At 41.9% G+C, this 18,034-nt stretch overlaps 1 protein-coding gene across 1 annotated transcript; it reads right to left on the reverse strand.

Annotated features, from left to right (window-relative positions):
• Nucleotides 1-3,518: 3,518 nt before the first annotated feature.
• Nucleotides 3,519-6,327, reverse strand: LOC129592311 (uncharacterized). The gene is made up of 4 exons (XM_055488322.1): nucleotides 5,722-6,327; nucleotides 4,818-5,419; nucleotides 4,252-4,627; nucleotides 3,519-4,064 (listed from the first exon to the last, which is right to left on the reverse strand). Coding segments are annotated over exons 1-4 (1,302 nt in total). The 5' UTR covers nucleotides 6,044-6,327; the 3' UTR covers nucleotides 3,519-4,062.
• Between the last annotated feature and the right edge of the window lie 11,707 nt (nucleotides 6,328-18,034).

Raw genomic sequence — 18,034 nt, forward strand, 5'->3', positions numbered from 1 at the left:
GCATATCTGGAATTTTGCATGGACGAATTCATTCAGGCTGCACTGAATTAGTGGGGACATCCCGTTCCTACCTATTGTTACGTCAAAAAAAGCCCAAACTGAAAGTATTTTTAGAAGAGATTCACGAATCTCCGGCCCTTGAAGCAAATTCTACCGCCCGGTGTGGCAGCGTAATGCGATTCTTGTCTCGAAATTTCGGAAAATTTTCTGTAGCTTTTCATGTTACTTCTCCAAAATGGCCAAAAGAGCTGGTTTTCGGGCTACCTCGGCGGAATCGACTTAATGTCGAATGGGTACTCAATAAATAATTTGGAAGTGATACAATAATCCCAGTGCACAGACGCACAAACAACATAGTTTAAAACATTTGCGACATTATCACTTACAATCGGAAATTATACGTCGTAGGGATATTCCATTAGAAATTTGGCCGTTACTTCGATCTTTGTTATCAGGTGCTTTGAGCAATTGCAGAAATCAAAACAATGCTTTCAATGTTTACCATCTAAAATTGTGTGCTTCGCACGTAGGTCGGATCACTCGGATTTGAATAACTTCGAATGTACAAAGTAGATATCCGGTGGTTGGATACGGATCGGAATCGGAACGCAAAAAAATATACGACTGATTCGGGTTTCTTGAAAATTTATTGGATTGGTTTAGACATCAGATTAAATCCTGTTCTCGTTTCGGCCGGATATAGTCTCTATAGATACGAGCTCAAAAGGCATAACCGGAATCACAGATAACTGAATGGATTCGGTATAAGCTTGGCCGTAATACAGCGATTCCAGCTAAATAGTCTGCCCTGTATTTCTGTGCCTTTCTTCTATTCACCTTGGCTGCAGTCTACCATCACTTACCAGCCTTTCTTTTTTATCATGTGGCTGCTGCCACCGCTCACGACTGAACACAACCCGGAAGTATCCACGTTTGGGAGATACTGCCAAAAACCAAACACAAAGCAACTGACAAGAAACGGATTCTGCAGCCAGCGCAGCTGTGCTGCAGATTCTGAAAGCGTGTAAAACGCCAGAAACAGAAGCAGCGAATTATTTTTTATCCTTAATTATTTTTTCCCTGTATTATAGGAAAGAATTAATTAAGCAAACGATATTTACAGCGGCTCTTAGGAACATCCAGCTCTTGGACGAATAGTAGGTGTCATACTGCATTAATGATTCAGTTGTCAGAGCAAATCATTTTATTTAGGAAATCACTATAGCCACCCTCTTTCACCCTTCTCTGTTATTAATTAAATAGAGACACCCTATTCTGGTTTTTTATTGGCACCGGTTTTTGTTTTTTTTTGAAAGTTTTTAATTTATTTAGAACAACCGGTGATATTTTAAGAATTTTGATTCCACGCCAGTTCGTGAATTTTACTGTTGTTTTTCACCCAAAAACGGGTCTGTTCGACCGCAGATGAAACTGACAGTGACCGTATACCAACAACTTGCTCGGCCGTCATTCTTATATCGACTTTCTGCTGTATTTAACGTGATATTCGTGACCTTTACCGCGTCGGAAGCAATCTGCTTAAGACATGATCTAACATTTCTTCCTTTCTCCGTCCACTTTCGATAATTTCCGCTTTGTTTGCAATGTTTTCGACGTCGGTAACAGTGATCGCCTAACCAGTATATATCTGTGGCCATTAATTTTGACGTTGTATGGCTTTTAAAGGCTTTAGAGATTTTTGTAGGTGCCGTATCTAACGAGTACAGTACTCGGGCAAGCTTTGTGTCGTCGTGTAAATACTTTGCGCGGAAATCCGCTTACTCAGGGGGTGCCTATAAAAGACAGGGTGCCTAAAAAAGAAATTAATTAATTAAAAAAGCGTGCCTATAATTAACGGGGTGCGGAAAAGGGGTGGCTGTAAAAAAGGGGGGTGTTTGGGGTGGCTATAATATTTATGTATTCAGCCATCGAAAATCCACCGAACGCAGCGTTACTGGTTTATTCTCAAAAGTCACAACCATGTACTTACTGTATACGAGTATTCAGTATATGAACTTCCAAACACCACGAAACATCATTTAGCCATTCAACACTAAAAAATTACAATTATTTTGGTGTGTGTTTGGCTCATGTTCGCTATGTAATAGTTTATATACTTTGTGAACATAATGGCTTGCGGACCATAATAAGCACCTGCGCTAGAAGCACCGACGGCGGTATTCGCCGGCGGTTCCTTTTCGCTAACGCATGTAGCCGGCAGGAAGGTAGACGGGTGGTTAGTACATCCTCAAAGCAGGTCATCCAACTTTCTGGCGAAGGCTATCAACCCTCCTGCAAAGGTCATCCACCTCTCTGGTGTCAAAGTTCATCCAGTTTTCTGCCGGTGGCATCTACTGATCTGACTATTGTCACTGTGCGCATCAGACATTCTCCTCGTCTCAAAAATTATTGCCTTCTATACTTCTACAGTCATTCGCCTTGTATGTTAGAGAATTTTAGATTTCACAAAATAAGTTCCGTACTGATCAACTATCGGGTAAAAGCTAGCGACGCTAACTTTTACCGCCTACCGCCTATCTCGGCACTTTCGATTCGATTTATTTTTCAGGTGTACGCCACTGCAAGTGTGCATCCGTACACTGCTAACGTACTGTTTATGCGACCCCGTAGGTTTTAGTGTACGAATCATAAACCAGGTGAAATCTAATATTCCCTTTAGGTAATGTTAGTGTAATCTAATATTCCCTGTTCCCTGAAGCAGCGATGCTACTAACTTACTGATACCGACAGTACAATGCGTACAATGGTGCACGTACTTCCATCAAAGGATACCGCCACCGCTTCGGCAAACGCAGGATGTATGTGAAAATAGTGAGAGTACAAAATTAATAGTAATGTTGGAAACTACTTACAAGGATGCCGCTACTCCCCTTCAGAAGCGCAGCCAGCTGCTGTCGAAGTGCGCATTTTGTTGGTGTTAGCCTCATCGCTGCTTCAGTAAAACGTCATCGCTACTTTACATAGAAGTGCAGAACGATTATGACTGTTAACAAGGAATTAACCGTTCAGACGGGCGAGATGGTTGATGTGTTTGATGAACAACAATGCAAAAAATGGTGTTGCGGACGGATCAACAGATGTCGCCGGCAGAAAGTTTGATGACTTCGCAGAAAGTTGGATTACCTTCGACAGAAAGATGGATGACCTTCGGGAGAAAGGTGGGTGACCTTCATTGAGATTCAACCATCTTACCCGGTAAGTCCACCTTCCTGCCATAAAGCCAATGAACTGAAATATGTAATTCGTACGATTCAATTTTAATTTTGTTAAAACAAAAAAAGATAACACAAAAAGCTTCCAGGAGTAAGTAGCGTAAGTGAATTTAATTTGTTGGAAAATCGTTGATATAAAAATGAAAACCGTGTCTGTGACTGTGATTAAGATTTTTAAAACACTCGCGCAGTACAGTGCTTACTTCCGCTTGTAAATGCCGAACGTTCATTATCTGACAAATTACACATAATTTATCAACATCATCGAGAAAAAGCAAGCATTATAAAAGCTAGCAACTGCATAAGTAGATAGAATGCTTCTTCGCAAAACCATGCACGCAGCATTCTAATCCTCTGCAATTGAGTGAACAGTGCCACTGCTCAGACCATTCCGGGACTGATGCGCAATAATATGCTGGCCAATTTTCATGGGTTGCCGGCTTCTAAATGAGCACCCGGTGCAACGCAGAAATACATTCTTAGCTAGTAGAAAACGATGCTCCTTCGCTGCCAAATGCGACAAAAACCGATCTTCGTCATCCGAATATACGCGGCATAGATGGCATTGATATTTCGCAGTGATGATCTTGGTTTCGATATTCGTCAGTAAATACGACTGTGCAGCGGCGCTGTCTCTGCCACCTTTCGGGAAACTGGCAGCTGTATGTGCTGACTCATCCGGTTCTGTGCTTGGGGCAGACGCAGTGTCTTCCGGGACTTCAGGCACCACAAAGTCACCTTCTCGCGCGCTGTTCCCTCGATAATGTTGCATACCAAAGTAATCATCGAAAGAACGCCAGTGATTTCTCGAAAACGTTGGAGCACGAATTCCTGTAAAAAACATCATTCGTTATCTGGAGTTTACAATCATAAAAAAGAACTTCTGACCAATCGGATTACTTAAATAAAAGGTTAGTCTGGACCAACCTCTTCAATTGCCCAATGCAATTTTTTACCTGATTTTTACATGTTTTAAACTTAAAAGAGCGCATTCACTAAAACTTCCCGCTTTCTTTACATTTCTGCGGTCCGCCCGTACGGCATTCCTCAATGTGCTGATCCACCCCCGTTTCTGCCAATCCATTCTCGGAAGGCGAAGAACAGATGTTTGCATTAGAGACACAACCTTTGGTACTGGGTGATGGACTTCTGCTTTTCTGTTTACTTCCCGACCTGGGTGAAGTCTCGTTTTCTGATACTACATCGAGTTGGTTGCGTTCCTGACTTGGTATCCGCTCCGGTGGAGGCGTTACTTGACACTGTGCCGCAGTGCTTCGATCTACAAGTGCATCCGACTGCTGGGCATCAACAGCATCATCGGCTTCGCTCTGGCATTGCGCGTTAACCGGTGCATCGCATGTGTCAAGGTCACATAACCCAGCCGGATGTGGAGTCTGAAAAATATTAAGTGCCTTTCAGAGCCAGTTACCGGTACTGTAAAAGTAAAACTGCCGTAAAATTTTGCAAAAAATGTTGAAGCATCGTGCGAGCAAAAAAAAAACAGTTGTTTCTCAGTGGATTTCATCTTAATTATTGTCTCAAATTCGCACTTATGAAGGTCACAATCACAGTAGAATTACTTACACTCAGCTGACTAAACGGAGGCGTTTCTATGTGGCTGCTTTCCCGTTCTTCGGCATCTCCACAACCACTCTTTAGCGGCATAGCGTCAGGCAGCAAGCATGCATTGATGTGCTGCTTCACCGCTTCATAAGAGCATCCATGTTCGCGCAGTTCCCGAATGATGGATCGTAAGTCATGGTACTGGTTGTAGCCTTGGTCCGTCATTATGTCGTGCGCCTCCACGATCGGATGGTTCGGCATAGCGGTGAGTGGATTAGGGGTCGGTACAGTGGGCGGATTACTGAAAGTTTCGCTACTTTGATTTTCTGAACGGACGCTAAGGACATCTTTTTCAGGCGACAGCGGCTGCTGATTTTCCAATAGTGTCATACGTAGTAGACTGTGTGCAGCAGCGACATCGTACTCGGCTGCGGGGCCAGCTGAACATCCCTCTGTAGAAGTCAAGCCGCGTTGGTGTCCCACGCGTAGGGTTACTAAATCTGGCTCGGAAAAACCAGTGCAACATGACATGGATGCAGGATAATCCAGGGACACCGAGCCGTTGCGGCCGATTTCCTGCCTGTTTTCTTTCACCCGTTGCATAGTATGCGGCTTTTCAATGGCTAGAAGTACAAAAGATTAAACAGTGAAAAATGAAACTTGGCTCGCAAAGCCTACCTAATTGCCAATATTTTCAAGCAACATTTTATATCAGTAGGCATTTAGCATAACTGTGTCGTGTTTTAGAGACGGCAACAAACTGAAAATCGCCATACACAGCCGGTATATACGACATTTCACGAGAGTGTCCATTGGTGTAATGCGCAGGCGTCCAGCCGTTACTGATGAAATCCGATTTGTTTAGAGCGATTTCCACTGATTTGCTCCAGCAGCAGATTATTGACATAAACATTAAAATGCATACCGTTCTGCCTATCCATATTGTGCAGCTCTTTGCTCTCTTGAAGTTGGGACGTTTCGGCAGTTACATTGCGACAGACTGACAGGGATAAATTCGATGAGGCATTTCGGCTGCATTTTGCCATAGAATTTTCGAAGTATGCAACTGTAACTGCGCGTCCGCGTTTGGCTGATGGAGAGCGCTGACCATTGGTGGCCCGCGGTGGCTGAGAGGGAGAACTGGTGGAAGTTGTTAGGGTATCACACTTTGGATCCCGTGTACCGGACACGAGAATACTGCGGACACGCTCCGTCGTTAGGCCCGCTGCCTTAACCATATCGGTCATGCGATACTTCCCGCCAAAAAAATCATCAAAAAAATCGCCAAAAAAATCATCAAAAAAAAATCATCAAAAAACAATCATCAAAAAAAAATCATCAAAAAAATCATCAAAAAATTCGCCAAAAAAATCATCAAAGGACTGCTGTTGCGGTTCGCCATAACACCCCGTTTCTGAAATGTTGTGGCTGTTACTTCTGGAACGTACAGTCGGGTATTCAAGTTGTATGAAATGGTCGTTTTTCACCATATGCGCTGTCATTTAAGTAGGAAATCCTGTGCAGTATGTTATTCCAGAAGTTCCGATTTTTAAGGTTTCGGAGACTTCTAGTAGGTGTTCTTATAAGTCTCTCATCAGCTCGAGCTACAAATAGAGAACGCGCTGATCTTGTTGAAGGGAAATGGCCCGGTACATAGTGTCAGAAGAAACGGGTACATACACTAAAACTTTCGTTAGCGCACTCCGAATCGCTTTTTAGTAGTACTTTACATCATTCTAAAGGTAAATTATTTGTATACATGGTTCTGAAAATCGTTTGCGCGCAGTTATTCGGAGTGCGCGAAAACGAAAGCTTTAGAGTATGTACCCATTTTTGACACAATGTACCGGGCCTTTTTTCTTAATAAAAATCTATGGATTTTTGTGTATTTAGCGCTTTGACACTGATTTGGAATTCTTGTTGCTAGAAAGTGTCACGATGACTCACATACATGAGGCCGCCACGTGCCCGTCAAGGTCGAACGCCAAGGATAATGCAGTCATGACTGCGTCATAATTACGCATTGTTACATCATAACGACATCATAGGGATGAGTCACGATCACACCCCAACCAGTCCCGATCCATTTTTTTGAATATAAAGAGCCCATCAAAGGCATTCAATTAAGTCCAGTATTAGTCGAGTATTGTTCTGTCTAGTGATCACTCATAATAGTGTATTGTAGTGGGCAATGGTCAATGGTCATTAAAGGTCATTAAGGAAGTTGTTGTTTGGTTCGTTTGTAATCACATAGGTACTGGTCATCGTTGACCTTTACATAGGGCTCATCAGACACAACACACTGTAGCTCACACAGAGGTAAAAGAACTCGTCACACAATGTTGTGACAGAAACTCCTCTGTAAGTAAACCTTTAGGTTTATTTCACAGTTTAAAATTTGGATAACTGGTTTTTAAAATGCAAAAACTAATCGCAATACGAGAAAATTCGCACGTGGTACGGCAATAATTTCTGGTATGCGATTATGTCGTTGCAAATGAATAAAGTAAAGAGCAATTCTTTAACCGACATACCTGCTAGACTTCTTGTAGCTGTGCCTTCTTCGCAGTGGGAGTTTGTAGAGGTGTGGCAGCAACCAAAGCAATTCCCGTGCCCCCGTTCGCAGCCGAAAAAATTACGTCTGACTGCCATTAGTCGCCCTGACTTTCCGCGTTCTGCAACGGTATCATGACGATCACCCTCAATAATTCCCAGTTGCTGAGCAGTGTGACGTTCAATGAGAACATTCCATTCCATCCCGCAGAACTCGGCTGAGTCTGCATTATGCGGACGATGCTCATTAGGAGTGGTCGGTTCTCGGACGACATCGTGCACTAAACCACTTTCATTTGCAGCGTCCATTTTTGGCAGCTTTTGATGTCATTGACAGAGCATGGAAGTGCGCGAGTATGAAAATGCGCGTCGGTTTCCATGACCACGGGTACCGTTTCGTGGGCGTTATACGCAGATAAAAGAATGTGCGTCTTAGTTCTTTCGGGGTCGTCGCGGTTTTCGAACTCATGCACTGGGGTGTTACTATCGTCTTCGCCATCTTGTAGCTCTTGTGTGTTCAGATTTTGCTTGGCAATTTTCGATTCCACACGGGGATGTTCGGCAGTCTCCGCGGTGCTCAGCGCACGCTCCTCTGGCATGGTCGATGCTTGACCGACATTTTCCAGTGTTTGTGTTACAGGTCTCTTGTTCAGCATACTCGTCGGTTGTTTCTCTATGGTACTTCCGGAGCCTCCTACTGCATTAAATGCCGGTATAGCAATTCGCTTCTTTTGGCAGCTCTGTCGGTAGCGTTCCGTGGCGGATTTTCCCTTCTGTTGCAGTAATGTGTCAGGGGTAATTCTCGACTGTCCGAACTTGCTAAAAGTATACATCTGACTACGGCCTTCTTCGAAGCAGTCAGGTATTTGTTGCTTCTGCCTTCGGCTGACAGGAATACCATCCCGTGCGGCAAAACTGTGTCCTGCTCGGTGGAGAATATCGTCTACGGTGTGATTATCCACAGTAACTGCCCGCATAATATCGGCCTTTGGGTTACCGCTATCGAACTGTTGGAGGATGCTTTTGCTTTGCTCTTCCGAAATGCTTGCTATTTGAAGGATCTGCTTCACAGTGGCAACGCTAATGTCGAACTGCTTCGCGATTTTTTCGGTACTGGACGCCTCTTGCCGTGCTAGCTGTATGATCTCTTCTTTCTGCTTGTCACTCAGCACTGTTCGTCGTCGTCGTCGCCGTGCTAAATTTTCCCTTTTGAAAGCCTTTTGCACAGCAGACAAAGTGATTCCCACGCGTTTCGCAATTTCAGGTTGTGTGCAGCCCTCATTGTGTAGTTGGCAAATCAACCGTCTCTGACTATCATCCATTTCTGTTTCTATTGACCACTGTATCCGGACCAGTCCCGCGGTGATTAGATGGCCTACAGGACCATACTGGTTCATACAGCCACCAGCGTGCTAAGCCGTTCTTTGCTACAATAAATATGGACTTTGTTACTCGTATTTCCCAACGATTTACTGACACTTTGTATTAGAGTCTCGTATGAAGTATGTAGTAGAAGTACACAAAAAGCGATAATGTAGCAATAATACCTAATATGGAAGTGATTGCTATGATTTAGAATAAACCACTGGACTCAAAATAGTGTTACTTCATAGTGCGTTCCAATCCAATTGCTACACAGCTGAGGATGTACTAGTGACACTTGAATGCATTCCTTTGTAAAACTGCTCTCTTTTATAATTTTTTTATTATCTTTCATTCAGAAACAGCACTAACTTGGATCACTTGGATTTTTTTTTAAATGAAGTACCTACTTTTGGGCTTGGATTGCGTTCCCTTAAACTTTTTTCTCGTGCTTATTCTTTTGTTTTTCTCAGGTTATTCTTAGGTTTCTTATAATTTTTAAGTGTCTCAGGTTTCTTAGGTTTTCTTAGGTTTCTTGCGTTATTCTTAGGTTATTCTTAGGTTTCTTAAGTTTTCTCAGATTATTTTTAGGTTTCTTGCGTTATCGGAAACGCAGGAAACCTAAGAATAATCTGAGAAAAACAGAAGAATAAGCACGAGAAAACAGCATAAGAAAACGTATTCCAAGCCCCAAAGTAAGTAGTCCAATTTAGGAAATCCAAGTTATCCAAGTTTAGTAATTCACGTTAATAGATTCAGATCCAAGTTTGAGAAATCCGAATCCAAGGTTCAGCGCGGGCCTACGGAGCGTGTTCGAAATCAACTGCAATGAGAATCCCAAAAGTTAAGGCATACCTTTAATAAGTATCATATCCCGGATGCAAATTAAGGTGATCTAAGTAGGTAATCCAAGTAGGTAATCCAGGTTATGTAAATTGTAATCCAATTTATGTGATCCAAGTTAAGGGATCCAAGTTCAATTTGAGTAACCCAAGTCCAAGTTTAAGTACTGTAATCCAAATTCGAATCCGAATCCAATGTTCAGCGCGGGCCCGCTCCGTAGTATAAGCAACAACACACAAAAATCATTACAGTGAAGAGAACCCATAAAAGATCTACAAACAATTTGACAATATACAGTACTTGGTGAAACACACTTATATACAGCATACAGATACAGTAAATATCTGTAGTGCAAGTAATAAAATTTTTCTGCTGCTTAGGCTGCAGGGATACGTATAATCGTATCTCTTAAATCTACTACGAGTAGTTGGTTGTACGAAATTTCTTGGTAAACCACAAAATAAATAACGATTACTCTTTTTACCGAGTGGCTTACTTGGTAAAAAAATTGTTAATCAATATTTTTTTTGGGTTTTATCAAGAAGGTTTTCTCAGTCAATATCCTGTCTTATCAACACTCCAGAGCAAGATCGATGCAAACTAGCGAAAAACAGCGAACCGTTTCTTGCACTTGGTGCCATCAGGTTTCAAACCTCTTAAATTTTACTTAATTTTTGTTCGAAATGGAAACGGCGATTAGTAGTGCGTTAAATACAGTTCCGAAAGGTAAATAATACTTTGTAAATAAAACAATTTCGAAACAAAGTTACGCATAACTTTGAACGCCACCGAGTAAGTTGCGGGTTCAATGTAGGTAAGTTACTCAGGAATATCATGCATCAGATCCGCCTCATTGTCACAAGTTCATCGTTTATATGAATTAAGTAGCACAAGAATCGTAGAGCTAGCACCCGACAGCCGACAGACAGACACAATTACTGTCTACTGACAGCCACAGGTAAAAGTCACTAAAAACTTCTTTAAAATTGATCACTTGCCATCTGTAATTAAGCGAGATATGAATATGCCATATTCATTTGTTCCACGTGTATCCCACTAGACGGCCGATGTGCTTATTTATTCCAATATGTTTGCGACCATGAAAATCCCGACAGCATTAAGAAATCGATGTGCAGTAATACCCGTAGGTATTTTTTCAAGTAATGTGTTGAACAACCACGGAATTCGTACTGCAAATTTATAATACAACAGACTGGGAAGCCAGTCTAAAATTAACATCGGGCCGCGGGGCCATCAGGCGAGCCAAGGGTATGTGCTTTCTATACTTATGAAATAAGCTGCTTGCGCCTTAAAATAATGTGCGAAAAGTTGCAGTACATCTTTCAGTTAACTGAAAAATATCATTCCGAATAACGACCGATAAACAACGTTGTTTATCGGTGGTTATTCGGAATGATATTTTTCAAATTATAGTGCACGTAAGTTTGCCAAAACCCCGTGAAAAGTGTTAATTTTAGAACTGCAAGTTTTTTTAGAACAGCGTGATTTCATAGTGCAGGCAAAGCCTGGCATGGCTGGCGTACGTTCAGGATAAAATTAGAATTCATGTTATCTCGCTTGAACCATGTTATGTAAACTATACAAGCATAACTAAATTTTTTGGCATACTGTAGATTTGACATTTTTGGCAACAACGATGGTTATTACTTATAAAATTTAACCCCTATGTTAAGGTGCAACGCAGAACGAGAATCGCAAAAATGAATGTGAACTCCTATGGGAAAGGCCCGCGCTCAAGCTCTGACTCTGACTACTCAAAGGGCAGGGTGTAAAACCTGGCACTGGCAAGTGCCTCTGGCGTTGATACTGGCATGGCAAGGGATAAAACCTGGTATGTTATCCCTCTGGCACGCAATAAAATATGGCATATGCCGGAAAACTAGAATTATTAAAACCATAACTTTCAGTACAATGTTGTAGCTTTGGTTTCTTGTAGATAGCTTTACCGCACACTAATGGATTATTACAAGCAGTAATATTAAAGGGGACAAATTTTCACATATCCCAATAAAAGACGAAAATGACAATGCTGTACGCAGTGCGAATGTGATTTCCGACAGAAAGGAACTTTTGTTAAAGTGCTAAAATAAAAAAAGCGATTAAACTGCAACTTTTAAAACTAAATATAAAAATGATCTAGTACCATTCATCGTACGGTAATTCGTCCCGGCGAATACGTAACAGAAGTAGAAGTATTACTAAAACTGAATTTTCAAGACATTTCTCATGTGGTGATAATGCACTTGTTCAAGTCGATCTCTATCCGAGTACGGCTGATCTTCATGTCGACGATTTCCGGTGGGTGGAACGCTGATGGCACTAGCTCTCCCTTTGTACACACACTGCACCTGTATATGAGGTCATACTCGTATTAAGGTCATACACGTACAGTACGGTGAGGTATGCGGCCGGGTACTGCAGCAATTTTAGTACAATTACCGCATAATTATTGCATACAATTATTGCATTACAAAATTGCTTAATGGAATAACCGATACAAAATTAGGGGCAGTTTCTTCCATTAATTGACAGTTTATTATTCTAACGGGCACTAAAGAGCTATTGAATTACTGTAATTTCTTAGAAATTAATCTCATGCAACAAACGAAGTAATTAAGATAAAAATAACAGAAGTAATATTCATCATTGAGCTTATTCACCAATCACCGTAGGATTAATTAAACTGCAACTTTACATAATTTTAACACTTATATAATAATTTTAATATAATAAATTTAACACACTTATCAATGTTTGTAATCATAATCCGTGTTGTACTGGGTGGCCGAACAAAATGTCGGTCTCCTGTTTTGACTGGCTTCTCGCGAACCATTTTTCCTACCATAAAGTAACTATGCCATTTTTTCTACCATAAAGTAGCTATGAGCTATGCAGTTCTCGCATTTATTTCAGAAAATTAAAACATGCTCATTAATTTCGATGTTAATTAAAAATGTGTGGAAATTTATTCTGTCCCAGCTTGCAAACTTTTGAATCTGTTGATATGTTTTTCCAGCACGCAATATCTTAACTTTTTCTGCTGATTTACTTAGCGAAAACCTTCTGCTTTTTAAAGAAAAAAACTTGTTGGCATGGTGCATGCTCTGAATGAGCTATGCACTTCTCGCATTTTATGGCTTTTCGAAAACCTGCAAGTTTTTTGTTTGATTTTTTCGGTTATTTTAGGGAAAAATTTTTGCTGCAAAACAGACTGCAACCACATAAGCTGATTTGGATGATAAATGTAGCTAAATGATTTCTCTTATAGAAATACGATTAAATTTTATCAGTTTCTGAAGCGTCGGAGAGAAATTTATTATTAACGCACCGGCTAGCTGATTTCACGAGAATCATATGTGAGGGGGTTTGTGCCTACCGCTTCTAGCTCGAACACATCCAGTAAAGGTCACAGTTTTTTACGAGGAAAAAAACAAAAAAAAACATTTCCCTTACCCGAAATAGTAAAGTCACACCCATGAAAATGCTTCGTCGAATAACGGCGATTTTGAATTCAAAAACGACAAATTAGAATTTGGGTTTCCGGGACATCCTTCAACTCCACCCATTTTTTCCAAAGAATGTGCAAGAAATGCAAAGCTTTGTATAATGTTGATTTTTTCTAGTTATTATATGGAACAAACACTGCTCTTTTAAATGAAATTAGAAAGCTGTCAATTGAAGGCTGGATAGACCCGTAACACTTCAAAAAACAGACCGACATTTTGTTCGACCACCCAGTATACCACACAACTCCGAACGCTTGCCCGGTGTTCATCCAAAATGTCCAGCATCGGTACATTTCCAAGCGTTACTCATTTTCGACAGATTAACGCAAACAAAATCAGTAATATTTCGGAACATACAGTTAATAAAATTGTTCGTAGTATGTTGGCAGTTGTAAGTGTCAGCTTTTCGTCTACGTAACAACGATGGCTGAAGGCAGAACAGTAATTTTAAGTTCAAAATGATTAGCGTTTGATGTTTGAATGGTAACTACCAAAATATGTAATGTTGTGTCTCTATGTGCAGTTGTGCACTGAACTTTGGTCCGGCGAAAGAGAAGGTCGATGCTGTTGCGAAGCTGCAGCGTTGCACGAACCAAGAGCGCCTTATACAAATTTCATAAACATACGCACACACTCATAACACAAGTGCATGTGCCAAATGCCTTTTTGCAAGCAACTGTTCTTATCATTGCATAATAATGTTTTCCAAACGTTTCGTTTCGTTTTCCATAATGTTCCATTGCATTTTGTTTTCCAAACAACAGATACCGCAGACCTTTAATTATCAATCATGTCAAGTTTAACGTATGCAGTCAAAGACAGTCAATAAGCGTTGGATTTAAGTCGATATTTTCTGTTTTCGATGAGTGCCGTTTTACTTTGTGCCGGTTGTAGTAATCCTGCACATGTAAACATTCATACAAGATTTATTGAAATGTAAGTGCTCATTTGAACATGTGTAGTTAAAACTTAAAAGCAATTCGCATATACTGGTATGCAAATGATGCCGCTAAATTAGCGGCGCTAATTACGAAATTTGAACGATGATGATGACAAATTGACAACTAAAAGTTAACTTTATTTTTTACAGGTCTGTTTGGTGTAGAATAACCGAATAACGGGTGTTTTTCGGATTTTCAGTGATCACATCAGTCTTATCGTGAGCGCCTATTGCCGGGATATTTACCTGCATTTTTTAATTATGCAACTGTGTTAAGAGCGGCATCGTTCTGACCTGCTTTGTGTGGAAATGCTTGAGTGGTTGTAATTTTTACCGTGACGTGTACCATCGCGTAAGGTACAGACAATGCGGAATAAGCCCGATGTTAAAATGAAAATTTTTACTACTGGTCATTATTGCAGCGACTTTTGACTGGGCTCCAACCGGTGTCCATTAGGCGATGAGGTATTTTGCATTACAGTATTAAGCGTACACCGTCCATGCCAAATTATTGCAAATCGAAACGCAAGGCAGTGCTTCGTGAATCGGCGTGGTTTGGAGCTTAGCACAATTTTCGAATTCATTCTTTTTGCAGCACCATTACGCATTAATTGCTGATCGAGCTATTCGTGCCGGTGGTGTAATTCGCTGAGAAAATTAATAGGGTCTTGTAACTCTTGTCCATGTACGGGTTTAGATATTAGCACCTATTAATGCACCTGATACCATCGCAATTTTATTAATTTTTGCAACTTGTACAATGGAGGTACCGTCAATATTTTCTACTTATTTATTAACCGCTGTGCCCCGTGTTTTCTGGCATATGCCATATTTTATTGCGTGCCAGAGGGATAACATACCAGGTTTTATGCCTTGCCATGCCAGTGGCAACGCCAGAGGCACTTGCCAGTGCCAGGTTTTACACCCTGCCCTACTCAAAGTCTGACTCTGACTGTTCAAACTCTGACTCTGACTCTGACTGAATACGTTTATTGCATGCCGCAAATTCCGAAAACTGCAGATATTTTATCGACACCATTGAAAACCAGTTAAACCACTACAATAACAATAACAAGATGATAAGCTGGGCAAACAGCAAGCACTATTTCGTGAACTCCCGGTCCATAATCAGTAGAGTGAGTATTGTTACTGTTTAGAAGAATATGTAAATCATGCGTTACAGTTGCAGTAAAAAAAAACATAATTCGATTGGCACAAGTCAGTCGATAGTTTTGACAGAATGCATGCCACTGGCTTGCAGCGTACTTTGGTACTTCACAATATGCTTGCCCATCGTTTCCGGTTGGCGGGTTTTGAACTTGCATCCTGTACAATATAGAAAAATCCCGGAGGCAAAAAACTCTGTGCGTGCTCCTTGTCTGCCATACGTAACAGGAATGCGTTCTCTTCCACGCAGGATAAGCGACAAATCTCACACTGATATCTTGCGCGAACACTGCTCGTAGTCGCATCTGGTGAAAGCGACAACATTTCTAAAGCCCTTCCCATGGTTAGGCCAGGCAAAGTACTGCAAGTTGGATGCACTGTAATTTCGCTGGAGGGAAATTGTATGGTGTCAGTTCCCATATTTACGCCAACTTCTGGAATATCCTCGGACGAATGATCTGGCTGTTGGGGACCCTTACTTGAAATGCAACCAAGTCGAGGCGGTTCTACGATCGGGGCCACCCAAGTTGGATCTTCGACTGTCTCCCACCGCTGCTGCCCGTTATCAAAAGGCCCTTCCTTTTCGAACGGCCAGAATGTGAATACCGGTGTAAAGCAGGTCTCACTGTCGCGAAATGCTGTCTTACGTTGAGTCTGTACACAGGCAGCATCTTCAAATAAAGGTAAAAATTATGGCTTACAATTTTATACGGCTTAACGGTGTTAAGAAATGTGCGAGTCATAAACCGCCAAAGCAACTGTTCATCTTGACTGGACACCTACATTCTGCTGACTGCCGAAAACTGTACCCGGTAAATTGTATAATTGTGTAAACGATATATCGCTTTTGAGCGGAAACGTACAAACTAGTATCCTGTGAGCGAATTAACCTCATGCAACGAAGACATACTGTAATTTGACACCTTGCGAGACCTTACATTACTGAGCTGGCCGACTGAAAATACTTCCTCGTTGTTGTTGTCTTTCTTTTCTGCAACTCTACCGTCATCTTGCTTGGATTCGGCGTCGGAGAGGAAGCAAACATCGAGATGCTGTTTCATTGCATCATAAAAACATCCCTTTTGGGGCAGTTTTGGAAAGGTGGATTGCATTTCTCGATATCGACGGCTTTCCCTGTTCGCAATCTCCTGTGATTGTGGTGCGGTGTTGTCTGCGGATATAGTCGGCATATGGGTAGCTGTATTCGCAGAATCTCCCGGTTCTGTGTATGGTTCACACGAAATATTTTCCGGTAGTTCCGATGCTACGTGATCGTCCTCAGGCGCAGCGTTTTGTTGGTAAAGCCGCACGCCGAAATAATCATCGAGTGAAAGCCAACGGTTATCCGCACACATTGAAGCCGTAGCTTCTGTAAAATAATCGTTCGTTATATACAGTATAATTAATATTTCTAGGCCAAACGGACATCGTCAATAATTCAAATTGGTTACATCAGGGCTTATTTTAATCAACCACTGGAAGTTTTTTGCAATTTACGTCATTATTTTAATGAATCCGCCTGGTAAACTTGCACCTCTGCCAGATTCGGTCACTGTCGAGCACCGCACACGTTGTACACCGAACAGCGGACAGTATGTATGACCTTTTCCGTACACCTGACTGTGGGGCGCATGTTGATAGGACCGGCAAAGTAATCATGGAAGATAACATAGCCCCCTTTAATTCGAGGCACTGTACTGCTGCCAAGCACTTGTCCATTTATTTCACGGAGCCGGCGCAGGTACGCTGTAAGAACGTGTTCATGATTCAGAAACATGGCTTTCGATCTGTGAGCCATGTACTGTGAGCCATTCAACCAATTCACGTTTAAACACGCACTAGCTGCAAGCCGCGTATGTGGATGGTGAATGGGCTCGTACAAGTGCGTGTGGCTGCACTGTACAAATTTCCTTCAAGTGCAGGGTTAGGGTACAGTAAGTAAATCGTGAATAGCGAATTTTAGATTTCACAAAACAAGTTACGTCCAGTTCGACGTTCGGGTAGAAGTTGGCGTTACGGGTTGATTTACGTCCGTTCGCGACGTAAGGCGCCGTAACCCAACGTCGTTGGCTGACGCGTAAAAACTGTCTGCCTTACGTGGATCTGTGCAACGGCTCAGCCATATGTTAGAGCGACAAGCCAGCGCATGCTGCCTGTGGATCTTTTTTATGTGCTCTAACCGCCTCCCCGAAAGCAGGTTGGTCACGCTCTCGGCACTCTCGATTCGATTTATTTTTCAGCTGTACGTCACTGCAAGTGTGCATCCGTACAAGCATTTTAAACGCTGTTAAGTCTGCTAACGTACTGTTTATCTGACGCGGTAGTTTCTAGTGAACGGAGCCTAAACCATGTGAAATATAAAATTCCCTAATGGCTCATAGAAACGTTCGTCTGCCCGCACTGCGAAATAAATGGGCAAGTGTAAGGTAAACAGTACAGTAAACAAAATACATACCTTTCTGGCTCTCGATGGCGCCGCAGCCGTCAATTTTAGTGATTTTCCCAGCTTCTGCTGATCCATTATCAGAGTGTCCAGAGATAACCTCGACAGCGCAGGTGTCATTTGGTAAGGAACTTGCGTCAGCCTTCCTGCTTTCGCCGCTGAGTGAATCCTTCTTCTGTAAGGTCACATTCTGTTGTTGGCGGTCCTCAGATGGCATCCGCTCAGGGTGGGGCGAAGTCGAGAGCAACCCCGTAATGTTGTGATCTAAGGCTGCTTCCGATGTCTGCTGCTCGATGTTATCGACGTCTTCAGCTTCCAGCCAGCCTAATGTAGCTACCGGAGTTACGCATGTGTCATTGTCAAGTGCTGCAGTGGAAGTTTGAGCCTATAAACGTGAAGAATA

Source organism: Paramacrobiotus metropolitanus, unplaced genomic scaffold, assembly GCF_019649055.1.
Source record: "Paramacrobiotus metropolitanus isolate TYO unplaced genomic scaffold, Prichtersi_v1.0 Parri_scaffold0000051, whole genome shotgun sequence".
Taxonomy (NCBI): domain Eukaryota; kingdom Metazoa; phylum Tardigrada; class Eutardigrada; order Parachela; family Macrobiotidae; genus Paramacrobiotus; species Paramacrobiotus metropolitanus.